This window comes from Mesocricetus auratus, unplaced genomic scaffold (assembly GCF_017639785.1).
Source record: "Mesocricetus auratus isolate SY011 unplaced genomic scaffold, BCM_Maur_2.0 Super-Scaffold_100006, whole genome shotgun sequence".
NCBI lineage: Eukaryota > Metazoa > Chordata > Mammalia > Rodentia > Cricetidae > Mesocricetus > Mesocricetus auratus.
The window spans coordinates 51,307,375-51,327,015 of record NW_024429190.1 but is presented as its reverse complement, the minus strand read 5'-3'; the positions used below and the strand labels follow the sequence as shown (position 1 = coordinate 51,327,015).

The following is a 19,641-nucleotide window of genomic DNA, read 5'->3' as shown; positions in this document are numbered from 1 at the left end:
CACCATGGAAACCAACCAGCTGGAGTTGCTCTCCACCTTAAGTAATAGTAATAATAAACACTGTCACTTATTGAGTGCCTACCCTGTGCTGAGCACTGTCCTAGTTGCTTTTCAGTAAATACTCCCATACAGCACCATGGCACTCAGATACCATTTTGAGCATTGTGTGGGGAAAGAGAGAGCCTGAGGGACAGAGATCCCAGTCCTGTTAACTATCCACCATCTTTCTTCACCTACACTACCCACATGCCTTGGGAAACCCAGCCGAGCACTTCCCGCTGGTGTTTCCCCGTGCGCTCCGGCCTCCAGTTTCCTGCCTGGGTCTTTAGTGCCTAGGAGTGGGAACTTTGGCTTAACCTTCTGTGCCTCCTGCTCTGCCCTTTCTGTCTGTATTCCTTCCTTTTCAGGGGTGGTGGCAGTTTCCCCAGTGCCTCCCGCGCCCCGAGTCCTAATGTCATCTAGCAGCACTATACACATGTGTGTAGATACAGGTTAGCTATTTCCGACACTAAGATGGTTGACCTCTCCCCAGGCAACCCTGTATTCATGCCAATGCTCATAGCTCTCCAGAGGCCAGGACTCCTGCACTCAAGCAGTTTTCCCCACCTAACCGCCCCAAGTAGCTAGGAACCCAGATGTATGCCATTGCACCCAACCACATTAGCCGGTTGTTGACATTATCTCCTAAAGAAAAAGAGACCCAATAGTTCTGCTCATTCTGTATGTCATTACAGTAATTTCAGTTGTGAGTTACGCTTCTTTACATAGAAGTGGGGAAAGGCCTTCATTTTTACAAAATACTAAACTTTTCTCATGCTTTTCTTTGTAGACAATTCAAAGGCGGTTTGGAGAAATAACTAACGAAGCGGTGGGCTTTCTTGGTGAGAGTTTGCAGCGCATTGGTACCAAGTTCAAAAGCTCATTGGAAGTGATGATGACATGTTCTGAATGTCCCACCGTCTTCGTAGACGCCGAAACGGTAAGCCAGGCATGATGTTGCACATCTAGAAATCCCAGCACTTGGAGGCTGAGGCAGAAGGATGGAGAGTTTGAGGGCACCCTGGAGCATATAAGGAGTTCCTAACCATCCACTTCTCTATAAGGAAAGCCTATCTCAAAACACAGCAAATGAAATGACTACATTGGAATGATGTCATTCACTTATTGGCCTTTTGTAAAAAGCAGTTCTCGATTTTGAAATGTGAAGGTTCATATCTTAGCCCTGATCTACACATGTAGCAGAATGTCATTCCATCCAGGCATGGTGGAACATACCATTCCCCTCAACTTTCAGGAGAGGCAGGCAGATTTCTGAGTTCATGGCCTTATAGTGAACATAGCAAGCTCTAGACCAGCAAGAACTACATAGGAAAACTCTGTCTTTAAAAAAAAAAAATCCATTCCAGTGTGTGAAATGCTGTCTGAGACTTCGCTGATCTTGTCCTCTCCCTATGCGTGCAGAATCCAGCATGAGTAAGCTATAGAGATATGTGTGTGTTCTTTCCTGTTCTTGGGGGGGGGGATGGTAAACAGTAGACTTCTCATCACAAAGTATCCAAAGCCCTTGAGTTTTCCCTAATGTCCTGCATATTTAGCCAGCTGCATGCTTAGACAAAGCTTCAAGGATGTCACCTTTGAGGAGTACACTGGTCTGACAGCAAAGGGTGTCCAGTAACCAGCAGGCAGGTATTCTGTGACCTTTCAAGATGGTGATCAGTTTGTCTGCTTTCACAGCTGATGGCATGTGGTTTGCTGGAAACACTGAAGTTCAGTGTCTTGGAGCTGCAGGAACATCTGGATACCTACAACACCAAGAAAGAAGCAGCAGAGCAGGTCAGTCTCCCCCACGCGCAAACACCCTTTGCTTTGTGACACTACAGACATGCGGCTCTCTCACTGGCCTTATGACGGGTCCTGGGACAGCTCTTCTGTGTCCAGAGAACTCTGTCTTTGGCCTTTCGAAAGGAACCTAAGAGCACGGGGGGAGAGACTGCAGCTGTGGTCAGCATGGCAAGAGGAGTAAGGGGTGGTGTTTGGAGTGACAGCATTCGCTGTGGTGTTGAGTGGGGGGACAGCAAGCTTGGAGTAGATTACAGATGTCACCTGCTAGGAAGTGGTTCCGCAATGCTAGCCAGCCATTTAAACACTGGCCGGTTCCCTAAGTCAGTCCAGCATGTTTGCAATTGACAAATGCAGAAAAACAAGGAGGAGAAAAATGTTCTCCCAGACTAAATAATTAGTAGTGCTTTCCCTACTAATTATTGAATATGCCACATTTAAAGACCTATGAAAAAGTTGAGTGTGAAACCTACTTCTTAAATATTCTAGGTAAGGATATGTAACACAAGTTGTACATGTGAGTACAAAGTTGAGTGTCCCTAATCCAAAAACCTGAAACCCAAAATGCTTTAAAGTCTGAAGCTTTTAAGTACCATCACGATGTCAGAAGCGGGAAATTCCACACCTAACCTCATGTGACAGGTCAAAACATAATGTTCGAAATGATTATTGGAAGTTTAATTAAGGCTGTGGCAGTAATTTCAGTCCAACTAGACTGTGCCCCAAGTGGCTAGTACCTTGTTTTCTGATGGTGCAGTCTAGTGTTTGAGACTTTGGTTTCGTTCCTTAAAAAAACAAACTTCAAGTATATGCAAATATTCCAAAACCCTAGATCTAAGCTTTTTGGATAAGGTGCATGGAAGCTATAGTTATTCAGAATGGTAAAGTATCTGTCACCTAAGTTATGAGTAAAATACAAAAAGCGCCAAGTGACACAAAGCTTCTCAGTCAGGTAGTCTATCAAAGCAGCTGTAAGCCAAGTACTGTGTAAGATTTCCAAAGAGAAGAAGAATTGACTGGATTGGGAAATGATCTTGAACCCTGACTGAATTTGAGGTCAGACGATTACTTCAGGGAAAGAAAATACTTGAACCAAGGCTTTCTCTCCTTATCACGGGGGAGTGCATTCTCACGTTTGGTCTGAAATAATAATGAGAGATGGAAGAACAGAGCTTTCGGCTCAGGGAATTATCAGGTAGAATCAGGTCACCCTACAATACTGCTGCTGTCTGTGTGCCGATGTCCATGTAGCTGCTGAGGAGCTGTCCAGGGACGGAAACGCTAGGTCGTAGGATGTGCATGAGTGAATCTACCAAGCAGTTTTACTAAAAATGTGTTATCGTGTGGACATGAATTTTCCATTGCCTCATTCCTTGGTCATCATCTGATACTGGTTTTGTAGTTTGTGTCATTCTGGTGGGTATAGTAGATTCTTATTTAGCTTACATTCCCTTCATCACTAATATTTGAGCATAGATATCTTCATAAGAGTAGCTTGTGGACATCTGTAAATGAGCTATTTTTCTGAGGTATTTATAAGAGGTGTTTATTTTAAATATAAGTTCTATTTATTGTTTGTGGGCAAGGAAGGGGCATGCTATGGCATGCACGTAGTAGTCATAGGACACCTTGTGACAGTCTGTTCTTTCCTTCCACCACACGGCTCTTGGAGATCCAATTCTGGCATGGTGGCAAATGCCTATACCCACTGAGCCATCTCACTGACCCTCCATACATGCTTTGTATTGGATGTATGTATTGAAGTTACTTTTCCCACTGGTACTATCATTTTCACTACTGACACATCTTTTGATGACCTGAAAACTTCCTCTTTAATTAAATGAGTTATCAGTCTATCCCACTATGGTTGTGACTTGTGGGTCTTTAGAAGTCACTGCCTGTCCTAGATACTGTGGTTGTTACTGTAATGGCCCCATAAGTCAGGCCTCTGATTTCCAGCACAGCTTAGCACCACCCACACTGCAGTCTGGAATGGCCTTGTAACTGACTCCAACCAGAATTCATAAGACACTGGTACTCCCAGGACAAGCCTGGAGAGACCTTCTACAGTATCTGCTCTGCCGCCAAACTCATCAGCTATGAGAAGCTTTGGGAAATTCCAGGAGACTTGGATTCTGACCCCTACTACAGAAGAAAAGAGAGGCATCCCAGCTAAGAGCTTGCAAGTCACATGTAGGAGTAAGGCCTTCTTGAAACTTTAAGACCCTGGTCAAACCATCAGATAACCAGAGACTTATGGCTGGTACTCATCAAACCAGAAACCACACATACATTTATCTGATATCGGTTATATACGTGGCAAGTAGTTTTTCTCTTCACTGTTATTTGAAGCCATTACATGTTAGGGTGGTTGATTTTACAGCAACAGCTAACTACTTTTCATGAGGCAGCATCAAATTCTTACAGATAGATCTAACTAATAATATGCTAGTGCTTCACACAGACATTACCATTGGGAGTGAAAGGCTATTCATAGGACCAAGTCATGTTTCATTTGTGTGTGTGTGTGAGGACCCAATTTTGTAAAGATATCATCTGTAGAATTAATGTATTTGAAAATCAAACAGCATAGTAATTATTGTCCTTGGACGATTGCTTGCTTATCCATAAGCTGCTCTGTCACACTTAAAAACAGAACCTCCCTCTGCAACTAAACTTTCACCTTCATTTGAACTAAAACATGATGAAGCTGTCGGGTAGGAAGTAGGGATTCTCTGCAGACCCCTCTGCCGCATCTGTACATGCTATTAGAAGGATAGTATGCAGCCATGGGACTGTATTAACAGGGTATAAAATCGGAAATTACATTAAATAATGTTCCCTAAAATGTTAGACAGGGTATGGAACATTTAAATATTTTGTAATAGCAGTAACTAATCAACTGAAATAACTTCCATTTTACCAGTTTACTTGGACAAGTAGTTACCATTCAGTGTATATGCATTTTAAGGTGTTGTATGAACAGAGATGAATGCCTAAATTCCATGATAGATGTCAGCTGGATTTTGCGACTCTAAAGAGGTCTGCTGATGGCTTCTGACAATGACTGCCACCAGACATCTCTTACCAGAAAGGTTTAGCATGTTTTCATTCCAAGATGCTGTCAAGAAAATAACCGAAGAGTCAGTGCAGTCTGGGCGATTGCGATAAAGGGGACAGAAGGTTAAAGAGATTGTTTTTGAAGCATTTGCCATTTCTAATTTTAATTCTTTGCCTGCAGAACACTAAGCTACAGCTGAGAATTTTAAACACCTAACACTAAGGTGTTTTCCGAGGAGCTACTTAATGAGCTGGTAGTTTTTCTCAAAGAAGCAGTCTGAGTGGTTGATTTGATTACTTAATTTCAAACACATACACACACACACACCCCAAAAACAAAACCACAAATCCAGTCAACCAGAACAACTGACAGCATCAACTGTCAAAGCCCAGGAGCTTCATCTGAAGGCCCTTAGCTCTCCCTTTGAAACTGGTTCCATTTTTCTACACATCCACAATGCTACTCTATTTTACATTAGTATCAACTGCAAGGAAAACCCACATTTGGCTTCTATATCCAAAATGCCTCAGAGATAGCATGCTTGTCATTTATTGCCACCCAGAAAGAAAGAAAATAAATAGAAACAGGATTTAGATGGATCTTGGTTTCTGTTTCATTAATTAAAATTGGCATGCGTCTTCAGAGAGTTACATTTTCAGATGAGCAGATAGCCCTAGCTCATTTTTTTTCTGTAAGTTGCCTTTATTAAATTGATCTTTCATTTTCCACATTTCACATTTAGACACAAAGGTCAGGTAGAAGATTTCCAATAAAATCTACAAAGTGAAGGATCGTACAATATGGGACACCGCTGGTCCCAGGGACACGGATTACATCTTTGTTAATAAACTCGGTGTCTGCATCTTGTTGTATTGATCCCTTGTTTGTTCCATATGAATGATTGGCCTTAGGTGGAGATAAATTGTGTCTACAGCCAGTGCTAGCCTTTCAGTGAGATTCAGGCTTTATATAGACAGACTTGCTGTAACAACACTGTTTGTTCATTATGTGACAACTACTGAAATGTGTCTGCCCTTGCTTATTTCTACAGTGGTTAGAGAATTGTAAGAGGACGTTCGGTACCAAGGAAGACATATATAGGATAAGCAACAATGCACAAGTAAGTGTTCTTTCTGCTGAGTGTGGCTTTGGACATTATAGAACAGCGTCTGCATGCGATTGTCCTTGCCCGCTGTGCCTAGAAAGACTGTAAGCCTTTTTCATTTTGGTTTATCAGAACCATCTTTCTGAAAGTTGGGTTCAGTGAAATATTGGCTTAGTAATGAAAGCTTCACTTTAATAACCGTGAACAACCAGCTTGTGACTGAAGCTAATAACACCGAGTAGATAAGCTTGATGGGTATCTAGACAGCCCAAATCCGCATTTAGTCGCATCTGCCTCTTAGGGGGAAATAATGGTTGTGCATTAGTATTCTGTGGATCTATTGTCTGGTGAGAAAAGCCAACCCCAGAGCAATATGCTTTGTATCCATATTACTCTAAATGTGAAGTTGTGGGTCTGTTGTATTTTCCTGTAGTTGTTTTAAGCAATAACAACACGTTTTCTTAGAGAAAGGCACATCCATAATGCACCCCCTGGGGATAGTATGTTAAGACCTGTGCATTATTCCAGTGGGAGACACTTCATACTAGAAGAAATCCTTCAGCAACTCAGCTATTTCCACACCTGGACGTTATAAGAATGAAATCTTGAGAACATCATAATTTAACTATTAAACTTTTCAGGCACTATGCCAATACATATTTCATAATCTCTCCTTGCAACGCAGTCCAACTGTCCCTTCATTATTCCTATTTTGAAGATGAGGAGAGTGAGGTTCAGAGGGGCCAATTTATCTAATAAGAAACCAAGATTCAAACCTAGACAGGTAATTCTAAGCTCGAAATAAGACAAGATGAAAGTTAACTCTAAAATTGAATCCAGTGGAAGTTTTTAACGATACCTACAGCATCTTATGAGCTAGGTGGAGATGCTGAGTGGTTCTTAGAGTCCTTCGACCTCTACAGCAACCCCATAATCTCTAAGACTCGGTTAACAGCCTGGGATGTTCTTCTGAGTGAAGAACGGAGACTACAGTTAAGACTGATCTCCCCTTCCCTCGTCACACGTGCCCATGTGCCAGTCTATACAAGCTCTCAGTAAATATTTCATTTATTGAATTCATGAATGAAGACGCAACTCTATCATGTAAATATAGTGTACCTAAAATGTGTGTTTGTGTCACCTTCAAAAACCGCCATCAGAGCATCGAGACCAGTTTGTTGCCTGTAACTGTCGTGATCATGAACTTTATCAGCGCATGCCCAAATCGACACTCTTGGCATGTATGCGCAGAATCAGTTCCACTTAGCATGCTAACAGGAATAAGAAAGGGATTTAAGACTTGAATTCCCACCTGAGCTAAACTAGATGAAATACAGCCTTAGAAGTAAAACCTCGTGCTAACTGACATTTGGACTGTGCTCTGCTAATGTTACTGAGCCACTGTTTGCATAATTTATGGTCAGCTGTGTGGCGCTAAAGTTCACCTTTGCTTAGCAAATCCTTTCTGAACTGATGGGAATACATGTGGTTTTTAAAAAAGAAAAGAAAAGTGCCCTTCAGAGGAAACTTCAGAAAGGCAGGTTCTAGAAGCTCCGTTTACACACAAGCAGTCTGTTTTAATTCGAAGTCACTCTTCTCCATCCTGAGGCTTTTCACCGTGTGAATCAATCTCCACTTGGTTCCTACCTAGTTAGGTCAGACTTTCTCACATAAATGGCATTGAAGTGTGCTGTAAGACGCTCTGGCTCTCGGTGTTCTGCCCTGTGACCCACAGCATGAGGGAGACAGCCTGAGATCTAAGTAGAGACTAACAGGTAGGAAGGAGCATCTAGAAATGAGCCACACCAGAGAGTCTGCTGGCTGGATAGGATAAGTATTTCCCTGTAGAAGATCAGGAGCCAATTCAACCAATCCTTTGGTTAAGAAAGCAAAAATAATAATGGTAAATTCATTTAATAAGGTTCCCACGGCACTCATGGAAATGTGTCTACAGTTGGGTTTGTTGGGAAAGGGACAAAAAACCTAGATCAAAGACCATTTACAACAGCTAGGGCTCCCCAGGTCACTCTGTTCTCTTTGTGTGTGTGTGTGTGACTTTTATACAAAACTAAACTATAGCACAAATTATTCTTATTTGCCAAAGGGAAAACACAGCCCACCTTTACTCATTACAGTGTCTAGAAAATAGCAGTTTGCAGAGCCGGAGAGATGGCTCAGTGAAGAGCACTAGCTGCTCTTCCAGAGGTCCTGAGTTCAATTCCCAGCAACCACATGGTGGCTCACAACCATCTGTAGTGAGATCTGGTGCCCTCTTACAGCCTGCAGTCATACATGTAGGCAGAACCCTGCATACATAATAAATCTAAAAAAGAAAAAGAAAATAGCAGTTTGGAAATGACTTCATAAAATGTTCTTTTGGGTATAAATATGTGTTCTTCAGTTTGCGCGGGGCATCTATAACCTTAGTTACAATGATTTCTTATACTAATTCTTGATCTTTTTTCTCTTTGTATTTTTTGTGACCCGATCACCTTGCTTAGCAAATGGGAATTCTAGCAGTAAGTTGCCTGTCTTGATTTCTAGATTCCTTATCCCTGCGAGACAAACTGGTTTTCATCTGCCATGTGTCCTCTTGTGACCCAGCAATGTTTTGTCATTGACCACTTTGAAAAGTAGTATGTGCTTCAGTTTGGCATCGCCCCTGTCCATGACATGTCGGTCCTAAGATGAAGCAGTGAGACTTTATAATGAATCTGTACATGCAACTAGCAGTTGCAAGGGTTTTTTTCCTACACTTATAACTGACATCTCTCCTTCAACACTTTAAATTTTAAACTGCACATGTCAGCTTCATAGTCTCACTTGAATGAGATCACCTGGTGGTTTTCTTAAAGAGGAGTCCATTTCTTTAAAAGCCCCTTTATTTTGGTAAGAGGACACCCAGTTTCGCTTCGCGCCAGTTGAGGATGCATCAAGAACCTCAGTGAGATCAAAGCCCATGCCCCTGCAAATTCTTCCCATCATCACCTTAAAGAGTTTCCCCCACCCACCCCCAAAGCATCCTACATATTGCCTTCTGACACTGTCTGGTGTGAAAATGTGCTTCCTACTAAAAAGGGGTTGCGTAACCAGCAGCAAGCCTTGTTATCTGAATGCCAAGCCCCCGAGCACCTTTCCCCTCCTTACCAGCAGCTTCACACCTTATTAACTTGCTTACTGCAGAAGCACAAATGCCAAGATGACCTTAACATGTTTGTGACGTTCCACTGGAAGTCTGCTCTCTAGTCGGGTCTGAAAAGCGATGCCTCGGTTAACCTCGGTTCACACTGCTTATTTCCAGGAGTTGGAGCTGTGTAGGAGGCTGTACAAACTGCACTTCCAGCTGCTGCTCCTGTTCCAGGCCTACTGTAAACTCATCAACCAAGTAAATACGATCAGAAACGAAGCCGAGGTAAATCCCAGTGGGCAGCGGCCTGCTTCTCGGAGTTGTAAATACACGTGTGCAAGCATACATGTACATGTATAACAGGTGCTTATGTGTATACATTTCTTGTTGGCGTGCCTAAGGAAAAAAAGCCACTTTAGTCAGTCAGTTCTTTTTCACATTGTAGTAAATGAGAGCTGATACCCAACGGGCTAAGCCCGAGGTTTGGTAGCAGAAACAGATCTGTAATCAAATATAAAGCACTCATGGGGTTGCACTGTGACGGCCCTTACACCTCATCTGTTTCTGTGACTTTGTGAATACACACAACATTAATGCAGTCACGATTACTGGCTGTAATCTTTTTTTCCCTTCCTTACATTACTGCCACTAAAATTTTCACTGGGAAAATGGTTGAATTTTTTAAATTGTATGTATAATTTTTTATATTTTTATATTATATATACATACATCTCTATGTGTGTGTACACACACACATATTTATATAAAGTATCTTGGGTAAATAGCCTTCTAAAATACACTTTCCTTCACAGTCCAAAAGCAATTACAATCTTCCAAAATATAGTATAAACATTTATTGCAACCTGATATATTTAGATTATCTAAACCTGGTGTAGGGACACATGTACTGTAACACCCAGTACTCAGGAAGTTGAAGCAGGATGCTCTCAAATTCAGAGTAGATTACGTGAGAAGACACTTGGCCTGTTTTGGGGTTTTGTTTTGTTTAATTTGGTGGCTAATTTATGCTATATTATATTCTGAAAGCAGATGTTCCTACCATCAGCTGTATCCCTGACTGTATATCAGTGAGCGTAGGAATAGATCCGTAAAGACATATTTGTTTTAGGTCATCAACATGTCAGAGGAACTTGCCCAGCTGGAAGGTACCCTTAAGGAAGCCGAGGCTGCTTCGGAAAATGAAGAGATCGATATTTCCAAAGCCGCACAGACCACAATAGAAACCGCCATTCATTCTCTGATTGAAACTTTGAAAAACAAGGAATTTGTGTCAGCTGTAGCACAAGTCAAAGCTTTTAGGTGAGTACGGGGACTGCCCAGCATTGTAATGCATTCACTCAAGCAATGAACAGATTCCAGTTACTCCCCAGGCAGTTTTGTCCACAGGTTCTACCCTAACATGTAGCTTTCAGAGACATGACATACACATCTCAGAACTTTACCGTTATGTATTTCCAGAACCCTCTGGCCCAACGACATCTTCGGCAGCTGCGAAGATGACCCCGTGCAGACACTGTTACACATCTACTTCCACCACCAGACACTAGGCCAGACGGGCAGCTTTGCGGTCATCGGCTCAAACCTGGACATGTCAGAAGCTAACTACAAACTGATGGAACTTAACCTGGAGATCAGAGAGTCTCTCCGAATGGTGCAATCATACCCGCTTTTAACACAGGCCAAACCAGTTGGAAATATGGCGAGCACTGGATTCTGACTACTTCCCATACTCAAGAGAGGGAGTATGCTGAAAATGATCAAGATTATTAACCAAGCACCTTTTATGAACCCTTGTGATTCACTGATAACTTTTGGGCAGCACCTTCGATTGTAGTCTACTAATTCCAAACTGTCAAAAACAAAAAAACCTGAAGAAAAATAACAAACTGCTTAACTGCTGCCTGTACCTCCACAGTAACTGTATGAAGAAAGGAATTTTTTTTTTAATTTACCTATGTGAAAAAGCAAAAAGGGCTAAAAGTGATGCATACAAATCATTACTCTGGAGCAAAGAATTCCGAGATGTTTGCAATAATGGTCTCCGAGACATTGCAGGGCAGGTGAGATGAGGCTGGCATGGGGCCAATTCACTGTGGCTGAAGACCTGCCACCTGCAGAGCCCCTTGATTTCTAGCTGTCATCAGCATAACCTACAGTTGACGCTTACTCATCATCAACGTGACCATCCAGTCTGACAGATAGCAAAGACTTATTTGCAAAAACCATAGGGTCTGGGGTTTGTTTTTGTTTTCTCCCGACATACGGGATAAGGGTTTGGGGGCGTTTGTTTGTGGGGTTTTTTGTTTTGTTTTTTGGGTTTGTTTTTTTTTTTTGGTCTGTATAAGGAATTATGTGTGTGTGAGTGGGGGGGTGAGTGTGTGGCAGTCCTATTTTCGAAGTGTGGATGTCTGGTGAGAGCTTCTCAGAGCAATGCCTAAAAGAGCACTGCAAGATTATTTTTGAAGAAATTTTATTTTATTAGATCTAACTCTTCATAGTGTGTAAATGTCAGAACACTTTAATAATATTTTAAAGCTGGGCTTTCCCAGTGTCTCGAAAAAAGAAATAATATATCTGTTAATATTATTGGACTCTGCTGCTCAGCTCTCTGATCAGTGCTTATGTTGATATTGTTAACTAACCAAAGTAGATGCCTGCAGAGACTTTAAAATGTAAAATAAAGATGTACGCTGCCCGCCAGCGCTCCTCAATAGACAAGTTAACTTATTTTACTCCTTAATTATTATAGACGCTGCATAGACTAAAACGTGTATTTTCTTGTACATTCATGCCACGCACTGTTATACCAGAGTACATGTACAACGCTAAAGGAAAAGTTGTCACTGAAGGTGGACTGTGTATTCTGCAGGCTCTGAAGGCTGCAGACTTCAAAAGAAGAGATGCAAATGACTTGTGTGTTTATGCAGGATTCGACTTGTTTCAGGCTATAGGAACCTTGGAGCAATGGGGGAAAGACAGAAAGCCTGAAGACTGACTCCCAAAACACGCAATATACTTCTCCACTGTCTAAGTTTGTAGCATAACACAAACTGGATCCTCTGTCCTTTTTTTAAAAAAATAGCATTTTGTAAAGGAAATGAATGTAGTCCCACAACTCCTCCGATTTAAAAGGAACACCTTGTATATTTTATATGCATCTCTTATCCACTGTGACTTTTATTTTCAAAACTGGACTCTGACTCCAGAGTTTGGAATGTAGAAATGAATTGCTTAGCTTTGCCTTTTCCTGGGGGCGTGGACCCTGACAGAAATGTAATTATGCTCAAGTGCATTAATCGAAGGCACTGTGCACGCCGTTGGACTGTTGGCCATAGTTATGTTTCCTGTAAAATTCCATAACTGGTCACAGCACATTCATAATCACTGTATTTTTTGACCCAGATAAAAACAACAATTATTTTAATGGTGTTCTGGTACTGTAAATGGTGTCCTTTAAATTATTAATAACTCTTGGGTTGGGGGCCAGGCACAGGGATGGTGTCCAGAGACACACCACACTTTCACATCCCCTCTCCCATTTTCTCATCCTCCTTACATCCTTTTTGTTAAAAATAAAATTGAAAAAAGCACTGTGGCTGTTGCTTTGTGTGGTATTTTTAAGAAAAAGAAATAATGACTGTAGATGACATGTTACCTGCAGAGTTCTCACATATAATTTCACTTGAAAAAAGAAGAAAAGTTAAATTGACGACCCAACTTTGAGCAACTAATATGTAACTAATCTGGTAATGTGATAAAAGATGAACCCACCTACAAAAACATATCCCTGAGGACTATCTTCCCCACATACCTTCCCCATCTTCTGACTCCAGAGTTTGCATTTGCTGACAGAATATTAATGCTTAATTTTAATCAGATGTTTTTATTACACTGAGAACCTAGTGTTTGCTACATACAACCCTCTTCACCAATTCGCCATTTTAAATAGGAAACAGATTTGGCGGTCTCCTCTTGCTGCTCTTAAGGAAGCCAGAGTACATTAGCAGGGTTTGGAGTGGTCTCCATTTTTAGTGACTCAGAAGGTCGAACTCTTCACCACCACCACCTACAGCTGGCTTGAAGCACTGCTAAGGGACTGTTTAGGAAAGATCACCACCAGAACACAGGGACAACTACTCTGTCACTGCAGCATCACCTACACCAGGAAAAAGAGCTGATGATAGTTACCGTCCTTCTCCCCACCCACCCCCAGTCTTTGTAATGGTCTACAGTTAACTTTGAAAAGAATTACACAAAAAATAACCCTGTCAACACCATCAGAGGCCGTATTTGGAGTGTCTCCTGCTACCTTTTCACTGTCTCAAATGAGATGCTCTCTAAGCTTTGGTCCCGTGTGCATAAACAGTGCTAGAATGTTGCCATCGAAGACCGAAACTTTCTGTGTCACTTTGTTCAGTATCCAAGTGCCCACATTCTGATTAGCCGCCCCCAGGACATTAATGACAGCATTAACCTTAACAAATGACTTCACTCCCCACCTTAAGTCAGTGGATTTCTCTTAGGACCCGTTGCCGGGAGATATCTGTAGTTCACTTATCCACGTGGCAAGCATTTACTAAGTACATATGTATATCATGTCCCACCTAAAGGATGGGAGTCGACTGCATTGCCTTTACCCGGGCCTCGTCCCAGCCAAGTCAGGTCACCCATGAGCACACATGGAATCACCACTTTTAACCACATTCATTCACCACCACTTTAGTCCCCAAAACTCCTTACCTCTCTGCAAGTACTAAGGGTGTGTTACCATAAGAGGCATCTGTCCTCATGGCCCACTATCCACAACACACCTTTAAAATGTTTTGGTGGGGGCTTGAAAGGTGACTCAGCACTGGCTGTCCTTGCAGAGGACCCAGCTTCAGTTCCCAGCACCTATGTGGTGGCTCTCAGCTACAACTCCCTTTCCAGGGAGACCCAATGCCCTCTTGCCGCCTCAGGTGTGGAAAGCATGGGACTGACCCAGGCACCCTGAATGTGGGTGTCAGTGAGGAGGCCTAGGCAATCTATGGGGCCTTGGGTAGTAATCAGTATTTATCCCTGGCATACAAATGGACTTTGGGTGCCCATCCAACAATGAGGGATGCTCTCAGCCTGGACTCTTGTGGAAGGGCCTAGGCCCTGCCCTGAATGAAATGACAGACTCTGGAGATCTACCATGGAGGGTCTCACCCTCCCTGGGGATTAGAGTGGAGATTGGGTGGGAGACTGGGGGGCCTGGTGGGGAGTTATGGGGAAGGGAGGGAGAGGGAGCTGGGATTGACATGTGAAATAAACTTGTTTCTAACTTAAATTTAAAAAAGGAAAAAAAAAAGTGAGGAGACATGCATGAATAAAAGGCAAAGCATGGGCAACACATACAAGCATAAAAAAAAAAAATAAAGACCTCTTAGTGCCTTCTCTTAGATAACTACATAATGACCAATCCCAGGCAGGGCCTGGAAAGTTCCCCAATGCGATCTTGCACTCAGTATTTGTCCTCTGGTTTTCTCTGCCACAGCATCTTTGCACATGTTGTCCCCGGCATGAAGCATGTCTATCAAACTCAACGGACTCAAAGTTCACCTGGGGGGGGGGGGGGTCTAAGTCAGAGAATCTGTATGCAGGCATTTAGCTAAGATGAGTTCTGCACGGGGTCAGCCCTCTGTCTCAGCTATATGAAGCTGGCAACCCCCGTGAGAATCACTATGAGGATTAGAGATTATTTGCTGTTCCCTAGGATACTTGTTAGCCATGCCCCCATGAGATTCAGGCTGATAGCACACACCGTCAGCTTGATTCATTTGGGCCCAGGTGGACCTGTCCCCTGAACACAAGGACACTGGAGAGTCCTCAAGCTGGCTTTGGACTTTCAGCACATTTCTTGAAATACTTGCTAGTCCACAAGATGTCAGGCTGGCATCCATGTTGGGGGAGGGGGCACCACTGTATCATGTTTAGAAGACTGGGAGCAGTTTCCACCTGATTCCAACTGTGATTTGTGTGTTAGCCCCACACCCGACACCTGCTTCGTTAGAAGCACCTGAGGCTGCATGCCCATCACCGTCACCTGCCAGTGGACTGCCAAGGTTCCCCAGGAGACCTTTAAATTTGGAGGCTTAATTTAAATAAGACACTACACTACACCCCACGCAACTTTACCGTGTGTCAATCTCGTCTAATACCATCTTTCTTAGGAGCTTCAGACCTTCAGACTGAAGCTGTAGATGTCTATCAAACCTTAAGAGTGCTTCTGACCTCCCTAACTCAGCCTGGCCCACTCTGCCATCATCAGATGTTAAACAAGGTGTAGATGGCAGGCCCTGCCTTTCAGCACAAACTCTCCCGTCAAACGGAGACAAAAACTGGATAAAGCCTCAAGCTGTTTTTGCAATACCTTTTTATTTTACAGGCTTTATCAAAGTACACTGCCTTTCGTGAAATATTGAGAAGGGAGCAGTGGAGAGAAGATGGAGCGTGGGAAGAAGCTCGCTCTCCCACTCCATTAGCCCAACCTAGCAGAAAACATTTGGCTTTCACTAAATGATGTATTTGAAGCTGAAGGTGCTATCGCAGGACAGCCGTTTGTCCTTGCATCTGCCACACAAGTCTTGACGATGGGGGCGTTTAGGGTCCACATGGCGAAGTCTGACTGGGCAGGTGCATCGAGTTCTCTTACAACTCTGGAGGATCAGAATGAAAGTACAAAGGTTGGACCTTTCCTCCCCTTGCTTCTTGGAGCTTCAAAGCAGGTAAGAGGGCAGAACACGTGGATTGTATGCAGGGGTTTAAGGCACCTTATTGCAGAAAGGTGCCTACTATCCCCTTTTCCAAACAGAGTCTCAATGGTTTTCTACCCTTAGTTTCTTGGTGCCCACTCTAAGGTAATTAGTTCTCCAATTACCAACTTAAGACAAGTACACTGACTGGGCTCTCAGACAGACACGTGTTAGCTCTAAATAGCAGGTAAATGATGTCACTTTTTAAAAATTATCTAAGTCCCTTTGGCACAGTGCTAATCAATACTAATCAAGCAAATGTTTAGCCTCCACAGTTTTAGGTGAAATACATAAAGCAATTTAGAGTGGCCTTACAGGAAACTCCCCTTGTGAACTCTCAAGGAAGCCAGACTGAAGCTCAGTCCATGTGTTTCCCGCTCTAACTTGGATATGTGCTTTCTATGTAGCATTTGGGTAATGTAGCACCGCAAGCTAGCAGAAAGGTACTCTGTTCTGCAGTGTGTTTTCCTGCATGCCAAATGGAGTGGCAGGTAAGCAAGCCTTCTACACTGCAAATAAAGGTAGCAGGTTCAAAAAAGAGGTTGGCATAATCGAGTTTTACGAGTGCAGAAGGGAAGAAACACCCCATTTCACAGAGGAGGGGACTTTCTATCTACCACCTCTAGCAAAAAAGAGAAAGCAAACAGTACCTACAGCTACTGGGAACCTCTCCTCCCTTTCAGGAAATATATCCTAAGAAGTACACAAAAACACCCCTCCCAAATGCAAATGTCTGATTTACTTGGCAGGTGATATCCTCCACTCGGTATGGGTTGTAAGATTTCTGACACGCTCGGCAGAACTGTTTGAAGTACACCTGTGACAAGAAAGAGCATCCACATGGAGTAGACACTCAGCATCCCAGCAGGCACGGGCCAACCGCACCGCCTCTTACCTTGCTGGTCCCCTGCACACACCACACATAGGCACTCTCCCACCGGATATTGCAGTCCTTGCAGTGGTAGTAGCCATACTTCTGCTCTAAGAACTGAACAGCAGGACAGCAGACTTTAACCATGTGATGCCTGAGTTACACTCATTTCAGAACCTGGGACAGATTCTACCCCATACTTAAAATGACTAAATTTCATTCTAGATCTAGGGAAGTAAGGTTAGGTTTGGATCAACCGCTAGATCAATCAGGTAAGCTAATAGCTCAATCGAACAGATATGTAGACCATATATAGACCAGACTTATTTGGCTGGCTGACACATTAAGTCTTTGCTCTCAGACAAGGGAAAGGCCAAGTATCTGGTGCTGTATAGAGCTCAGGATTCTTTCCTAGGCCAGTTATGTGTGGTGACTCAATCATCTTAGAACACACACACACACACACACACACACACACACACACACGAGAGAAAAGGTATTCTTTAGGCTAAAAGAGAAAGACACTTCTAAACTCCCTTGGGTGTTCAACCAACATTTAATTCTCCACAATGCTAAGTTTCCCAAAAAGTCCTGCTGTGAGCTCAGGTCATTTAGTAGGAATTAAGCAGTATTAGCACCTGATTCTTAAACTTCCCATCTTCCTACTTAGTCACAAATTGGGAGCAAGTGTTTACAATGAGGGCTCCCTTTAGGACTATTAGGAGCTTGGAAGAGCACTTAATACATTTTAGAAGTGAGCAAACACCATGGAGACCAAAAAAGTTTAAGATTTTGCCTAAGATCACACCCCCTGTGAATGGTTCCCTCCACCCCAAACACAAAACACAGTCTTGAGAGGACTGTGAGAAATAAGGAATTCCTGGGGGGTTCATGTCTCTCCATTTCCAGTCTTCCTTGTGACCCCCCATCCACCCCATCCCACTCCACGCCCTTTTCTGTGTAGCCTAGGCATTGCCCAAAGGCTTAGCAGCTCTGGGTGGATGGGGAGCTTTTTAAAGCAGGGCAAGTTTGGAAGGGAGAGGCTTCAGGTGACAGCTTCAGAAATGGAGGATAGGATCTAATAGCAGGACCGGGCTAGTCAATTGAGACTGATTTTCCCACATCTAGTGGGGAAATGAGAAACGAGACCTTGGGAACTGATTATCCCGTGATAACGTTCACCAGCCGTTCTTAGCTTCCTTCAGCCATCTGAGGGTCTGCACTAGACCTTGCATCCACCACGGGGGCCTTGTTTGCATGTGATCCAAATAAAGTAATTACACTGCCTTTCCCAAGAACAGACTGCCAGCGAGTCGGGCCACATGTGTGTTCGTTTTATTGTCTCCCCCTCTGCAGTAACAGTGACTGCAAAATCCTGTGTCCCGCGGACTAGAGGACTCCAGTTCAGTTCCTAGAACCCATATGGTGGCTTCCAACCACCTGTAAGACTCCAGTCCCAGGGCAACCCTCCTGCTCCAACCCCTCCACCACCACCAAGCACATTACTGAAAAAAAAAAAGTATACACTGACATTGAAGAATGCTATGCCTTGCACGCATCTCCCAGGGCCCCCAGCTTAACCCCGAAGGAGACCCCCAACTCTGGAGGCGTCTGGAACCCACCAAACCTCACCTGGAAGCGCAAACGCTCCTTGTCGCGCTCGGTGTTCTGCGGGGAAGCCGAGTCTCTCGAGGCGGCCGGGTCACCAGGGTCCTCCTGAGCCGTCTCTGCGGCAGGACGCAGCTCCTGACTCCCGGGCTCAGGCTGCGAGGTCGCCCCACTGTCCGGGTCCTCCTGCAGTGGCTGCTCCTGCCCGGCCTGCCCTTTGTCCTGGACATCGCCCTCCTTGGGGACTGCTTTCCTCACCTCCACTTCTCCCTTTCCCGGCTCCGGCTCTCCGGTCCCCGCGGGTGCCGGCCTCCGCTCTCCCTCGGTGGGCTTCTGCCCGCCCGCCGCGACCTCCTGCGAGGAGGCGAGGCCACAGAAGGCCACCGGCGAGTACACGGCGACAGAGCGCCAGGAGCGCGGGGGTCTCCGGGCGCCGGCGGAGCTGCAGGGCTGGCGGGAACCGGACCCGACCTCGGGGCTGGGGCGGCGCTGTCCAAACTGCAGCGTGCGGCGCCCGAGCGAGCACTGCACCCAGGCGTCGCGGCGCGGGTTCACCTGCACCCCCACATCGCGGCTGCTGACCGCCCGGGAACCCACCCGCGACAACAGGACCATGAGTTGCGCCCGCCGGTAGTTGTCGAAGTACTCGGTGGCGCTGAGTTGCCCGCAGCCGGGGAAGGAGGGGGGCGTGGACCGGTAGCCCCCGGCACTGAACCGCCAGCCTTCCCGGGCCTTGTCGGCTGGAGGGTAGGGATGCGGGTAGGAGTGGGGTATGCTCGCCGGGAACATGTGTGGGTCCCGCGCTTCGCCAGCCCAGGCAGCCATCGCAGCGGTACAGTTGCCCGCCACGCCCCGCTACACAGGCGGCAGCGCACGGGCGGGAGAAGTTCTGCCACCCCTATCCGCTCGCCCGGAACCCTCCCTGCACTGGTGGGCAGCGACCCCCTCGAGGTTGCGCAAAGACCGCTTTCCTTACTAGACACAGTAGCGATTTGTAGGGGAGCTCGCCGAGGTGAGAGTCATCACCCGGGTTAGCAGAGCCAGGTGGGCACTATGCCCTCATCGCTCCAGATGTCTGCCATGAGGAAGGCGAGGCAGGCCAGGTGTCTGATCAGGGAAAGAAATTACCAAGGTTAGGGGTCTGCTTTGAGCTTCTTTATTGTCTCAGAGCGGTGAGTCCACCCATAGACCATTCAGGAAGGGAAGCACCTTAGGGAGCCTGTGGCTACTGCC

The 19,641-nt window shown here is 44.7% G+C and overlaps 2 protein-coding genes across 7 annotated transcripts in view; one reads left to right on the top strand and one right to left on the bottom strand.

Moving 5' to 3' along the window:
* Positions 1 to 12,743, top strand: part of Fryl (FRY like transcription coactivator) — a 235,955-nt gene extending 223,212 nt beyond the window's left edge. For 5 of the 6 annotated variants that reach the window (XM_040747185.1, XM_040747186.1, XM_040747183.1 and 2 more), the window contains 7 exons: positions 830 to 979; positions 1,735 to 1,833; positions 5,952 to 6,020; positions 8,507 to 8,524; positions 9,307 to 9,417; positions 10,262 to 10,452; positions 10,612 to 12,743. In XM_040747185.1, the coding sequence (XP_040603119.1) occupies positions 830 to 979; positions 1,735 to 1,833; positions 5,952 to 6,020; positions 8,507 to 8,524; positions 9,307 to 9,417; positions 10,262 to 10,452; positions 10,612 to 10,870 (897 nt within the window). In that variant the 3' untranslated portion in view covers positions 10,871 to 12,743. The remainder of the gene's footprint in view (positions 1 to 829; positions 980 to 1,734; positions 1,834 to 5,951; positions 6,021 to 8,506; positions 8,525 to 9,306; positions 9,418 to 10,261; positions 10,453 to 10,611) is intronic. The other variant, XM_040747184.1, reaches the window with a different exon arrangement.
* Positions 12,744 to 15,533: 2,790 nt separating this feature from the next.
* Zar1 (zygote arrest 1) lies at positions 15,534 to 19,264 on the bottom strand. The gene is made up of 4 exons (XM_040747180.1): positions 18,433 to 19,264; positions 16,825 to 16,917; positions 16,672 to 16,746; positions 15,534 to 15,833 (listed from the first exon to the last, which is right to left on the bottom strand). The coding sequence occupies exons 1-4, from the start codon at positions 19,231 to 19,233 to the stop codon at positions 15,690 to 15,692; spliced, it is 1,113 nt and encodes a 370-aa protein (XP_040603114.1). The 5' UTR covers positions 19,234 to 19,264; the 3' UTR covers positions 15,534 to 15,689.
* Positions 19,265 to 19,641: the final 377 nt, after the last annotated feature.